This window comes from Phoenix dactylifera, chromosome 11, assembly GCF_051530095.1.
Source record: "Phoenix dactylifera cultivar Ajwa chromosome 11, Ajwa_hap1_PhDact_Kaust_v1.1, whole genome shotgun sequence".
NCBI lineage: Eukaryota > Viridiplantae > Streptophyta > Magnoliopsida > Arecales > Arecaceae > Phoenix > Phoenix dactylifera.
Genome location: NC_143200.1, coordinates 25,727,601 through 25,741,840, shown reverse-complemented (window position 1 = coordinate 25,741,840; position 14,240 = coordinate 25,727,601). Strand labels below are relative to the sequence as shown.

The following is a 14,240-nucleotide window of genomic DNA, read 5'->3' as shown; positions in this document are numbered from 1 at the left end:
GCTCTACTCAGGTTTGAAATTGAAACCTTTCATTAGAGAGTAAAGTGCCAACCATCTGAGCTAACAATTACAGATAGCCATTTTTTCTCTTTTATCTTATTATACTATAAAGGAAATAATTATATGCATCATTTTCTACTCTAATTAACAGTTGGGCTATTGACTTATTGTCCATCTTGTTACATGGACATGATAAAATAGGATCACAAGAAACAATTAAAAGGAGTAAAAAATAGGCACCATGCCCCAACCTAGTGTTTCATTACCACTCTCCATTAGCCACCATCCCCTACTCTAAAACTATGCCATGAGTTGAAAAGAACATCAACAAACTTAATAGTACACAAAGCTTCTGAGATCATGCAAATTAGAATAGTCAATTGTAAGAAAAGCACGGTAATTTGTGTCACGTTTGCCGTTCTACATTTGCTGTACGATATTTCTTAAAGAATCCTTTTGCAGTGGTAAGATGGTTGGTAGCAGTTTAATTAGGCTCGCAAACTTTGTTCTACCAAATCATCCACAAAGTGTGGCCGTTCAGGGGCCATTAGGGTCCACGACGGCGAGACGTCACCTAACCCTTGCAGGATGATGCTAACTCTAGGGTCAGAAATTTAAGGCTAAGCTTGGTCCACCTCAAATGCAGTGAATGAGCCATACCAAACACACATTCCTCAATCTTGGAAGGGATGTAATTATAGCTTGAGCCCAGTTCAATCCTTAAAAACAGCATTATCTCGGCCGGGAGTAGTTGGTCCCGTCTACTTTGGTTGCCAATGACACGTTGTTAAGTATCCATTAGTTAGAATAATGGACAATATTCTCGTAAGGAAGATGAGTGTACCACCCATGACCCCATGCCATTGAAGGTCCCAATTTGAGCCTTATCATGGAAAGCACATAAAACAAACCATCCACATTTAGAGTTAGAACTTAGATTTATTTCTCTTTTCCTCTTTTTTTCAGGGGAAATAATATGGATGCCACCTTGATGCCCACAAGATGACTCAACTCTCATAGGTAAAGTAAGAATCAATCTAAATTGCGTCCTAGGCTAGGTCTGGAAAACCGGTACCTAACTTAATTTGTTATAGGGATCAAAACTTTGATGAGAAAATCAAAGTTGTTAGCTCTATTCATCATGCTTGAGGTTGCTGGATTTGTTTTAGGAAGAAAGATTGATGAAATTCCATTGCATTATATCGATTCTTATAATTGCAATGATAATTATAAGAATATCCACAATACTATATATGGTTGTGTAGGTTATAATATGTTGTTAACCCAAGCACTTGTTATATTGCTGGACCCCGAATAGGTTTTGGTTTTGGTTTTGGTTTTGGTTTTAGTTTTGGTTGGCCAGAATTTAATTTGAATGAGGTTGGAGCTGATAAAGAGAAATTTAAGGCTCCCAGCTTCCGCCAGAGGAGATCCTTCGGACCACTGCCGACACCGTCACGTACTCGGCAGTAAAAAAGCTTAAAATATTCGAACCACTTTTCGCTTGACCGTGACCTCGAATTCGATCGCTTTCTTGGTGATTTTCTTTTAAAGATCAATTTGGACCGGACGCATAAAATATAGTTAAAATTTTTAAAAAATAAAAAAAATAGTTTTTTATAAAAATAAAATTTTTATATTTTATTGAAAAAAATTATATAGAACATAAAATAATTATGTTTTCAGCAACTGAAAGTTAAGATAAATATTCGTAAATTTATAAATAGAATAAGATAAATTATTTTTGAAGATATAACAAATACTTTAGATAATATTTTCAGAAAAATAGATACTCAATCAAAGCTATTTTGCAATATGCTATTTTTTTATGATCGATCAAATATATAAAATTATTTTTTAAAAATTATTCATCGACTTCTGAAAAAAAATATCTTGATAAAAAAAAAAATTGGCAAAACAATCGGATCTCTAGACCACTTTTTATGGATTCTCTTGTTGCCATTCGCATCATCCGACTTCTGACCTAATGCGGAGCATCTGACTCCAAATGTTAAAGCATGAGTCATATCATTAATTTTTAATAATATTATTTTGTATCAATACAATATTTCATCAACATTTATGCATAACATGCATAATCTAAACGTTAAACCATTAAAAATGCTTCTAATCTTATCTAAAACGAAAACTGATTTATTTAACATTATATGCTGAACTGGATCCATCCAAGCTCAAAGCCGACACGAGAAACACCTATGTGGATGGTAGATTATAGAGTTGGTGGAAACGAATGCATCGTTATCATGGATACAGTTGATAACAAATATTACAACCACATTAACAACCATAAAAACTTGACGTTTTAATATCATATATATTGTTAAAATAAATTAATACCAGAAAAATAGGAGAGGCAAGTCAAGCTGGATTTTTACCGGTCGCTGAAACTCAACATTGGGTTGTCAGAAAGCTCCATTCGGAGGCACGTGGTCATTCACCCCATACCCAATGGCTAATCACTGGATTTTGCATGACGGCGTCACGATCATTAAGTTTGCTTGTACCAATCATTGCTATTATTACTATATTTCTGTCTCAAAAAATTATTTTAAATTATTATTATTCAGGTGCATTGAGTCCCACTAAAAGCAACGGAATCCATCACTCGCCCTACTTTTCCGGCAACCATCATTCATCATCACTCCCTCTTTCCATACCTCTCTCTCTCTCTCCTTTCCTCCTTCCGCTGGAAACAAAGAAGGAAGAGAGAAGAAGAAAAAGGAGAGCCAGGGGAAAAGAACAGAGTACTGTGACAGAGGAAAGAGAGAAGAAACAACTACTCCATTCATCTCTCAGGAGAAGAAGGGGGAAATAAACCCCACCATGAGGAAAGATGGAGAAGGAGGAGGAGGAGGAGGAACACCATCCCCTCCCATCCCCCTACCTTGCCTTGATCTCAAGCCCTTCGTGGCAACCCTCGTTGTCCTCACCCTCTTGATGGCGTTATGGCAGCTCCAACCCTTCCAACCCCTCCTCCCCGCCGCCAACTGCCCTCCCCTCAACTCCACCCGTACCCCCCCCGTCGCCGCCGCCGCCACCGCCGCCGCCGCCACCGATGTAAAACCCCTTGCAATGCAGAAGTTTTCCTCCTCGGTCTCCTCTCCTGCACCGACAGGCATCGGCGCTGCTCCTTCCGACCCCAACAAGCGCGTCTTCCGCCCCTACGGCAGCGCCGCCGCGCTATTCGTCCAGATGGGCGCCTACCGGGGCGGCCCCGCCACCTTCGCCGTCGTCGGCCTCGCCTCCAAGCCGACCCACGTCTTCGGCAAGCCCTGGTACAAGTGCGAGTGGGTCCCCAACGCCCCCGGCCGCTCCCCTTCCCGCGTCAAGGCCTACAGGATGCTCCCCGACTGGGGCTACGGCCGCGTCTACACCGTCGTCGTCGTCAACTGCACCTTCCCCTCCAACCCCAACGCCGACAACTCCGGCGGCAGGCTCTTGCTCCACGCGTACTACTCCCTCTCCCAGAGAAAATACGAGAAGTTCGTCGTTCTGGAAGAATCCCCCGGCACCTACGACGAGGCTCGTTTCCGGCCGCCGTTCCAGTACGAGTATCTCTACTGCGGTTCCTCCTTGTACGGCAATCTGAGCGCCAGCCGCATCCGGGAGTGGATGGCGTACCACGCCCACTTCTTCGGCCCCAGCTCGCATTTCGTCTTCCATGACGCCGGCGGGGTCAGCCCGGCGGTGCGCGCCGCGCTCGAGCCCTGGGTGCGGATCGGGCGGGCCACGCTGCAGGACATCCGAGCGCAGGAGGAGTACGACGGGTATTACTACAATCAGTTCATGGTGGTGAACGACTGCCTGCATCGCTATCGCTACGCCGCGAACTGGACCTTCTTCTTCGATGTCGACGAGTACCTGTATTTGCCGGACGGAAGCACGCTGGAGTCCGTGCTGGGGAAGCTCTCCGGCTACACCCAGTTCACCATCGAGCAGAATCCGATGTCGAACATGTTGTGTGTGCTGGACCCCAAGAGGAATTACTCCAGGTGAGCTCCCTTCCTTCCCCTTTAGCTTGTTTTTCTCGGTTACTGTGATTGGGCTCCTCCTCCCCTGCATTAGGAAATAGAGTGTTTTAATTTAAGATGCAGATAGAAAGAAAAGGTTTCGCTGTTATTATTTCTCCATTTTCTGATCTAAGATGATTTTATTTTTGAGGAAATTACAAGAAAAATTGCTCCATAGGGGATTCCATATAGATTGGGATTTTGTGGATTTGGATCTTCTCCTATGGTTGTTGCGTGTTTGTGCCTTGTTCCATTAGAATTTCTGCGGAATGATGTGATTTAGATTGGGACTATGAGTTATGTCTCGAGGATTTACAACCTCATCAAAATGCCTGCACATGGCGCAAGAGGAATTAGTAACTGGGCATCGAATCAGGAAATGTGAAGGTAGAATTATTTGTATTAGGATTTGTGGGATTCTTGATTCATTCTTCTCTCGTGAAATATTCAGGGAATGGGGGTTTGAGAAGCTGGTCTTCAGGAATTCGATCACCGGAGTACGGCGAGATCGGAAATACGCGATTCAGGCAAGAAATGCATTTGCCACCGGCGTCCACATGTCGGAGAATGTCGTCGGGAAAACCACTCACAACACCGAGTCCATGATCCGGTACTACCATTACCATAACTCCATCAATGTATTGGGTGAGCCCTGCCAGGTGTTTGTGCAAATGCCAGACAAAGGCAACGTGACATGGTTTGAGAAAATCCCGTACGTTTATGATGACAATATGACCCGTCAAGCCGACACCATCAGGCAATTCGAGGAGGAAACAATTGGACCAGTCCGAGTATAGCCATTCGCAACCTCGACGACCATTCCTTGGAGTCTATATTCTTCATTCCTCCCATGTCATATGCAAAGCCCAGCCTGCAGGTGAGGTCAATATTATTTTTCTTTGTGGTGTTTGCTTGCCTGCTTCCCCTGGTGCTCTTGCAGGGGAAGCTTATGGACATATCAAGGAGAAGGTGCAGCAGGGGAAGCTTATGGACATATCAAGGAGAAGGAGCAAAATATGAGGAATGGAAAGGGGGAAGGCATAGAACCCCTTTATTTGCATGTAAAGCAATTATATCCTCACCATAGCCTGTTGTATTATTAAAATAAAAATAAAAAAAAATGGATTGTTCCTTGCTGTTGCTTGGGTCTGTGTATGAACATGGAGGATTCAATCATCTTTGTGTGGTAGGAACTCTTTGTACAACCTGTCATAATTGTAGTGGTGCCTCAGTGTAGGCCTGGGAAACGGATGGATGTGTATTTCTACAGTGGACTGGGGTCCATTGGCTCCCCAACAACTGCTTGCTTTGTCCTGCTATAATCAGTGCTGCATCCTCGGAACATTCTTTTTGTGATATGAGGTTAAAAATGTGAGCTCTCTGTTAAAAAATTTGAAGAAAAAATAATAATAATTTTATTTCCCTATTTCATCGTATACAGTACATCTTGGAAGTTATATATACTCGTATATAGACTCTATACAAAACAATGATATAGAGTGATATAAAATCATGCTAATTAAGCAAAATAATACTAACTGATATAAGTTATTATGCGATTTCTGAAATCGCTCTAACAAGATCATGCTCTAAAATTATGCTACCACTTTTTCATCAAACAAAGCCTTCATGCTCTGCAAGCCCCATGGATATCTTAGTTTTGATGCTTGCCGGCACAATTAGTGCCCTGACCCTTTTTTTTTTCTTACATGCGAACCATGGGCGCGAAAAAGTGTTGATCTAATACTGTTGACGGCAAGCATGTTTCCTAATGCTTGGAGTCGCATTGCTTTCACCCCAGATTGATTGGGTTCTTGTTTATGTATAAAGATATTTTAGTGAAAATGGTGCTCGCTGGATAACAAGTTTGTGTGATTTGATTCTCTGATTGGAGGCTGTCGACTTGTGTCTGGCTAAATGGGTAGCAAAAAAGAGCGTAGAGTCTCGTAGAGTCGAAGGTTTGGCTCCGGGTTCAACGTTTATAAATGCTCTCCTTAGAAGCACTCACATCCTGCAAATGGAATTAGCATCCAGCCTAGGATGGTGTCCGCCGTGGTGCATTGGAAATTTCTTGGCTACTGTTGCTTCTGCGCTTAGCTTTCTGCTGTCCCTGTTTACCTTCTGCTTGTACTACTTTTTGATATATCATGTATCTTGGAATGATGCATAGGATTCCTTCTGCCATTCTCGAATCCAACTGTAGGACTGAGCATCATTGCTTCATATGCATGGCAAGATTCTTGTCTGATGACACGGATGTTATTGCTGTTTGTCAGACTCTCCAAGCTGCTCCTGCCGGCCAGGAGAAAGAGTTGATTCTACAACGTACCACTCAATGAACTCCATCGAGATGAGTGAGTACTCGAGCAGTTCAACTCAGTTTTTTGATGCTGAATCGATATCTAGGAAGCACCATGAAGGCGCATCGTGTTCATTTATTCATTTCACGTCAAACTGGTGCAATTCTGATGCCTCAACTAGAGGGGACCATGGCATGTACGTCTCTGTTATGTTGTCTGTCTGATGGAATATAAATTTGTGGGAATATATTTTCACATCAATAGTAGAACCATGATGTGGTATATGGAATACATATCATGTACCCTATCACTAATCATATACGGAAATCGGTGATTGGTTGGCAGAAATGGCACAGTTTGTTTTGCTGGAAGCTGAAGTTTTGTATTAAACATGCCATTGGATCACTAATGTGGGCATATCTCAGGAAAGGGTTTCATGGACGCTGAGGAAATATTTTAGGTGATAAAGAACGCCAAGCAATGCCCTTCAAGGCTGGCAACCATTATTGAGAGCATCTTTACAGTGTAGGGCAGGTATGACACCGAGAAGATCCTTATTCAGCTCACTTCCATGGAAATTTAATGCTTCTGTTTGTTTGGTAACGATGGGTCCACCTCAAGGCCATGATGGTTTGTATATATCCATAATGGGCCGGACTGGCCATGGATGTCGATGGGCTGGATCTCAACCCGTCATTAGGGCCCCAGAGTTGTACGAAATTAAATCAGTAGATCAGCCTGTTGACATCTCTAATGGCAGCTACATCACCATAACCAACATAAACATGATGATGATTTATGCATTATCCCAACTGAGTCCAGCCAAGGCTGCCGGCGAACTCTTGAAGAAGTGATCTGCCGACAATCTAATTCATGGACTTAGATTCTCTTAGTCGTGGTGATGTCAAGTTTGAGACAATCAAATCCAACGTATGACTGAGGGCAGCTACCGGAGGTTATGCCAGAAACTATAAGTTCTTTCAAAATTGACTATTTACTTCTCTGTTAGAGGTGTTGTAGAAATGTCTGTGATTGAGTAAATAGCTCTACAAACGGATGGATCGGATCGAAAATGGAAGGATTTGTATAAGTTATACGTTTCGTCATCAATTGACAGAATTAGTTTAGTTCAATTGTGCAACGTCGGACGCAGAGATGGTGACCGCAGCAAAAAGAACAGGAGACCTCAGCCTCTCTTGCGTAGTCTTAGCTGTTCTTTTTTTCAATTGTCTGGTCTAATAAATTTGCATTTTAATGACACAAACAAACGTGCAACATTTGCAGGTGCCTAGCTTTTAGATGGTTTAATGATTATGATCGGGTTTCTCTTTTCTTTTTTCTTGTTTTTGGGTAAAGTGCTGCTGTCTTGCTTTATATGCAACTTTCTTTTCATGATAATATGAAAAGTTTTCAAATTCTCATCCAAAAATTATGTGGAGGCCTTTATGCTGGCTCTTAAAGAGAGGTAAATGATAAGTGGTAAGTGTAACAATGGCAGGATATTAATTTAGTCGTCTATCTAGTTTCGTAAAAGAACAATACTACGCTAACGGAAAAATTCGGTCCGCTGCTTTCCACCATTCACTTTGTTTCGTTTCAAGGCACAGTTCACGATGCCAACACAGCATACCAAGTTGACTGTCCTTTTAAGTTATATTGTTAAATTACTAAAACATTTTTGTTCTATATATACATATATATATATATATATATATATATATATATATATATATATATATATATATATATATAATGTCATCAAACCATCTGGTCTGCCTACTTATGGCGACGTAAATAATGTGAAAAATATAACAGAATTAATTTTTTATTATTTTTTTAAAGAACTCTTACAATATAAATAATGATGATTATTTCCATTTATACTTTCTTTTAAATAAAATAATATATTTCCAAATTTTGAATTTTCCATATTATCTTCGAAATTGGTTACATGATTCAAAAAATATATCATTTAATGTAATAAATATAAAAATATATAGTATCGCTATTGTTTCAAACTATCAACTATGGCTCGATATTTTGCTATGATAACAACTTATTTCAATATTAAAATTTTGAAAAATTATCTTTTGTGTTAAAGAACAGCAGTCTTAGCAGCATGGTTAATAACAGTTTTGGCGAAGGACCGTTATAACGAGATAATGCATTATTTGAAACCTGGCAATAAACAACCCCTATATGTCCTTGCACTCCCAAAATTTACTACAGAAACACTCGGGCCTCTAATTGCGTGAGTTCCGTGGAGAGCAACAATTACATATCCTTTTCCAATTCAAGGTTTAGTTGTGATGTGCGTTAAGACCAGCTACAGCTCATCCAACCAAAGCTCGCCACAAAGCCAGCACAACCATCAGTAGCTAGCCATTTGGCATGCCCAAAAGCGCATGGCCAGAATTTCAAAAGCTTCTCACAATTGGCAACACCCTAGTCGACATCTCATATGAGTTTTGAAATCACGCTGACTTAACAGACAGGGCGCGATCCGCATGCCAAACACTCGCACCCGATATTTGGTACGTGCGAAGGCCAAACCAATCCTAGTTGATCCATGTGCCCAAATTCCATAGCGACAGGCTCTCTTATTCCAAGTAAGTGCTCACGCCCTAATAGATTGCTGGGAAGCTCCTTCTATTCTATAAGCGTCATCTTCACTTAGGTATTATAGGGTTGTTCGTCGGACACACTCTAACAAGAGAACTTCTATCTTTGTTGTTTTAGATCGAAGCGCGGCCATCGAACTAGAATTTCGACAGCAGCCATCTGCCTCAAGTTGCGGCTCAGTATAATCCGAGCAGCTGATTGCCGAGCTCTCCAGTGCCACCACGTCACCCACCCGGCGCCAAGCAACAAGCTGGATGATCGTGATGGACTAGATGTTATTTAAGGATGCTCCATGAGTCTCCTTTCGGGTTGCCATCTAAATTGCATCCACGTGCCAGCTACCTACGCTTGGAGCTAGTGATGGGTGTTTGTCCCCAAAGTGCTAGCTAAAGAATCTCATACCCACTGACACGCACGAATTTTGTTCTTCTCTTGACACGTACGGGATCCCGTGCGGTCCTCATGCGAGCGTGTGGGAAGATAGCGTCATCAAACGACTCCCCGCGCGCGCTCGTTCTGGTATACGTTGGTTCGGAGCTACTGTTAGAACTTGAACAGGCTTCTGCCGACACATTTTTCCGGAGACAAAGTTCGATATCGTGTCGCTTTCCGCTTCTGACGAGCCTACTCATGATTTCCTTGACACTTGTCACAAAAACTGGAGCTTTGGAGTTTGGACCATGAATCCGACCCGTATCCCCACCGAGTCAATTAATTAGTTCATAAATCATGTTTTAAATCTAATATCAGTGTCAAGAATACAATATTAATTGTAGACGCAAAGTGCTCTAGGTATTAATTATGTGCACATAAAAGATTCCTTTAGCTGACCAGTAGTGCCTTGGTGACTCAAAATCTATTCATCCCTATCTATTGTATCAATTTCTACAAGTCATAATAATCCTCTTGCACCATGCCACGGAGAGGGCATTTTGCACGGAGAGAATGGGCACGCATGTCATGCTAAGTTGGTCGGAGGAATTGGTGCTTTGAATGTGTCAATATTAATTAGATGTTTGAAAACTAGCTCAGAATATCATTCTAACCGCAAATATCAAATTTTTTTTTTTTTTTTGGGAATGACAATGGTAGTGTCATTCAATATTTCTTTATTTGCGAAGAAGTCTGATTTATCATTTAAAAAACAATACAAGGATTTAATGATCTTTAAAATATAAAATCAGAATGTCATGATATATATTTTATTATATATGAACAATTCCAACCATGTAAATGATAGCTAGTGGTAATAAGAATGACAATGAGGCGTATATGCTAGTGCATGCCTTCAATCCCAACTCCAAGAAACTTAAAATGATAATTATTTAAGATATATTTTTATTTTTAGTTTTAATTTTAATTTATCATTTTCTATTATACTGTGAAGTATATAAAGGAAATAAAATAATTAAAAAGTAATATAATAATAACAGTCAGTAAATCGTGCGGATCTAGAGAGAATGCAAAAGTTGCACCATAAACATGGTGACAGCAGCATTGATGATGGGATGTTGGTGGAGCAAAAGCAAAAGTTTAGAACTCGAAAAAATACAAAAAGTCTAAAAAAAATGTAAACGATTTCAATAATTCAACAAATAAATAGAAAATACTTTATTATTTATATTTTTTAAGAAAAAGATAGATCCATGGTGCTATAATTATTTGTATCCAAATCTTTCGGGACGCATCATCAAAGAAATCAATGCACAATCCCTGGTTACCAAGCAGAAGGATGGGATTATCTAGACAATAAGTTGTAGTTCTTTGCCAAAAAAAACCATGGAATCAATTGTTTATGTAAATGATATATTATTTTATGTAAAGAAAAGCATGGAATAAGCAACGGTTGTAAACACTAGTATCAACACCAATAACAATAGTTTTAATCATCAATTTGTGAACTAATTGTAATTAATTACATCATAATCTATTTAATGAATTTGAAAGAATTTATTAATGCTTTTCTTCTTTACATGTATGATACATATTGGTGAGTCAAATAACGTGTTTGACTAATAAAAGAAAATATATGTATAGATAAAAATGATTCAGAATCATCTAGTGCGCATTTTGTATCATAGAGATTGGTACAGCTCTGGATGGCGGTCATGCTATCCAATCATAGAGATGGATGGCTATTAAATAAGACGCTGCATACGATAAAAAAATCTATGGTGCAAATCGTGCTTCCCTTCTTAAAAATAAAACAAGAGATTGTGGAAAAGCCTGATGACATCTCTCTCGTAATATAATATTGTATTGTTCGGAGAATAAGCCACCGACAAGTTAATATATGAACTAAAAAAGTGAACTACTATTTGGAGATCCTAATCAGAGCATGAGCAAACTAGTAAATTTCATTAGAAGGTGTCACACCCAAAGTGGACATGAATTTGCATCTGATGTATATAAGAATGGGATTGATTTGTCATCATTTGGGCCCATCTTGGACCAAGAATTAGTGGGATATGAGGCCTATTCTCTTGGCACAACTCAACCCACATCCCTCCGTCAAAAAAAATCGCCGCCGAAGATCTATGGTTTGGATCTCTTCTTTAAAGCCAGGCCGCCTTACCCATTTTTCTCGTGTTCTAGAATCCTCAATAGCTCATTCTCTCTTTCCCCCTTCTCCTCTCTCCATTAATTATCTCCTCGGCTCTCTCCCTGTTCCCTTCCCCTCCCTCCTCCTCCTCCCATCTGCATCGGTTCGGTCCCAAAGGTGTCGAGTAAAAACCTCTTACGACTTCCTCTAAAAAGTGTTCTTTTTTCTTAATATATACATATATAATCTTTTGGGTTTGTCTCTGTTTTATTCCCAGCTTTCCTGGCTGTCGAGGAGGGCGAGAGAGGTTTGGATTTGTGAGAGCAAAGCGGAAAGCTTTTATATGGTAAACTTCCAATGATCTTTTTTTGGTTGTAATCGCTGGCTTTGTTGTTGGATTTGGATGGGTGGATGGATGGGAGGTCTTGTTTGTTGTGGATAGGAGAGTCCGACGATCGAGTTCGGCAGGAGCTGCAGCAAGGAATTGGTTCCGCCATGGCTGAAGCCCATGCTGAGGACGAGCTTCTTCGTCCCCTGCGACGTCCACGCCAACTCCAACAAGAGCGAGTGCAACATGTACTGCTTGGACTGCGTCGGACGCGCACTTTGTTCTTGTTGTCTACGGGATCAACACCATAAGAATCACCGTGTCTTTCAGGTTTTATTCCATTTGCTATTTCCTTAGGAATATAACGGGAATAGATACGTATCTATCTATCATGCCTTTATTAATTTGTTATTTATTTATAATAGATACGGAGGTCATCGTACCACAACGTGATCAGGGTGTCGGAGGTGTCGAAGTTCATAGACATATCATGCATCCAGACGTATGTGATAAACAGCGCCAAGATCGTGTTTTTGAACGGGAGGCCGCAGCCGAGGCAGGGGAAGGGCGTCACCAACACCTGTGAGATTTGCTGCCGGAGCCTCCTCCTCGACAACTTCCGCTTCTGCTCCCTCGGATGCAAGGTGGCTCTCTGCCTGCCACTGCGATGGCTCTTGGATTGCTTTAAATTTCGTCTCCCTTTTTCTAGTTTTGCTTTTTTTTTAACAAGAGAAAAAAAAGGATTTGAACCTTGGGAGGTGCTTCCAACTTCCAAGTGATGGACCGTAGTCTACTTCTCCCTTTCTTCTTTTCTGGTTCTTTTTAGGATAAACGGACGACCTCCCCAAGAATTGAACTGGAGACCTCCCTGTTCCTAATGGAGGAGGGGTGGTGGACTCGGTTCGCAATTTTTGGACCATATGAGCCATTTCGGTAGTCGGGTTCGGTCGGATTCTTAGTCATAATTTGCGGATTAAAATTCTCAATGAATTAATGGGATTTTTCCGGTTTAAGATGAGAGAGTATTTTTATAATCTTTTGTGAGATTGTATATAAAAAAATTCATCTTGATTTATGATAAGTTTGTTAATAGAATGGTTTCGACTCATGCACGTATATCATGAAAAGTCATATAGGAACATTTGGGAGGAGTGAAGGAAGACAAGGAAATTCTGCATTAAAGATATAAAATGATTAGTATAGGTCAATTTTCCTTTTTTTTGTAGGATTTGCTCGTCTTTTCACATGAGACCAGATACTACTATGAACCATTTAATTCCGATCCATCTCCTTGAGTTTTAGAATTTATGTAATTATGCATTGGACATAGGTAAATCTTATTTAATGGTTCTCACATTGTTATACAAATTATTAAGAAAAAGAAACAAATTTTGAAATGGGTTGGTTTGCTGAAAGAATATGGATATTACTTCAGTATTTCCAGCAGCTTCTGCTCTTCTTCTTCTTCAAAAAAAAAAACTTTTGAGCATTTATTCGCAATGGTTACAACTTTTAGAACTTAAAGGCTGACTTCCTGGTTTAGCTTCAATCAATTATGTTTTCACAAGGCTGTTCATGTCCTTTTTTTTTTCTCCCCACTCAAAGAAGAAAGTTTTCTCTTTCTTTTTCCAACAAAGTTTTTAGACAGTGTGGCTTCTACTTGGTAGTTTATCCATGGCTCGTGTTTCTTTACTGCAGCTGGGAGGCATGCAAAGAGACCCGGGGCTCACCTTTGCGCTACGCCCCAAAACCAGCCGAGACTGGCTTCATGGTTCCGAGTCGGATGAGTCGTCGACCCCAACGAAGTTCCCGAAGATGTCGCCCGCCGTGGCCATTGACGGCTGGAGGTGGTCGGACGACGAGGGCGGTAAGTCCACCACGACCACCACCAGCATTTCTCCCGCGACCTCTCCTACTATCAGCTACCGGACGTCGAGGCGTAAGGGTACACCCCGCCGAGCTCCCTTTTGATTTAGAGAGAAAGTGAGCCTAAAAGAAGCTTTAGAAGTGACTCCTTTAGAGGAGTCAGGGAGTCAGTGTACGTGCATTGATATAAGGAGGAGAAAGGAAGAAGATGACCATCCATATTGTTAATATATGGCATACATTAGAGGAAGAGAAAATAAGAGGAGGTTGAGGAGCCCTTAGATCTTGTCGTAATTTATTTCTTCTTCTGGGGTGCCTATTTGTGTTAAGTCTGTACGTAATATCCACCCATGCTTGCTCATTTTCACGTTCATGCATCTTGGTGTGTTGAAATTTCTTGCATTTGTTTTATTCTGACCGTTCGTAGCAGAGCCTTTAATCTTTATACACGTAAAGATGGGTGAATAAATGGAAGACATGAGATCTTCATTATAACATACCATGATATTTCCATCTTGGTAGGCATGCATTCCATCCTTTCTTCTCTCCCG

At 40.7% G+C, this 14,240-nt stretch overlaps 2 protein-coding genes across 3 annotated transcripts; both read left to right on the top strand.

The window, feature by feature from the left end:
• The first annotated feature begins 2,547 nt into the window (after positions 1-2,547).
• On the top strand, positions 2,548-5,167 carry LOC103702263 (galactan beta-1,4-galactosyltransferase GALS1-like). Its single transcript, XM_008784598.5, has 2 exons — positions 2,548-4,013; positions 4,483-5,167. The coding sequence occupies exons 1-2, from the start codon at positions 2,845-2,847 to the stop codon at positions 4,826-4,828; spliced, it is 1,515 nt and encodes a 504-aa protein (XP_008782820.3). The 5' UTR covers positions 2,548-2,844; the 3' UTR covers positions 4,829-5,167.
• A 6,308-nt stretch (positions 5,168-11,475) lies between these two features.
• LOC103702262 (protein RGF1 INDUCIBLE TRANSCRIPTION FACTOR 1-like) lies at positions 11,476-14,066 on the top strand. 2 transcript variants are annotated; one of them, XM_088707488.1, is made up of 5 exons: positions 11,476-11,679; positions 11,773-11,841; positions 11,938-12,153; positions 12,249-12,467; positions 13,522-14,066. In XM_088707488.1, the coding sequence occupies exons 1-5, from the start codon at positions 11,491-11,493 to the stop codon at positions 13,792-13,794; spliced, it is 966 nt and encodes a 321-aa protein (XP_088563614.1). In that variant the 5' UTR covers positions 11,476-11,490; the 3' UTR covers positions 13,795-14,066. The 2 variants fall into 2 exon arrangements, with proteins under 2 accessions (XP_088563614.1, XP_008782819.1); XM_008784597.5 differs by having other exon boundaries at positions 11,522-11,672.
• Positions 14,067-14,240: the final 174 nt, after the last annotated feature.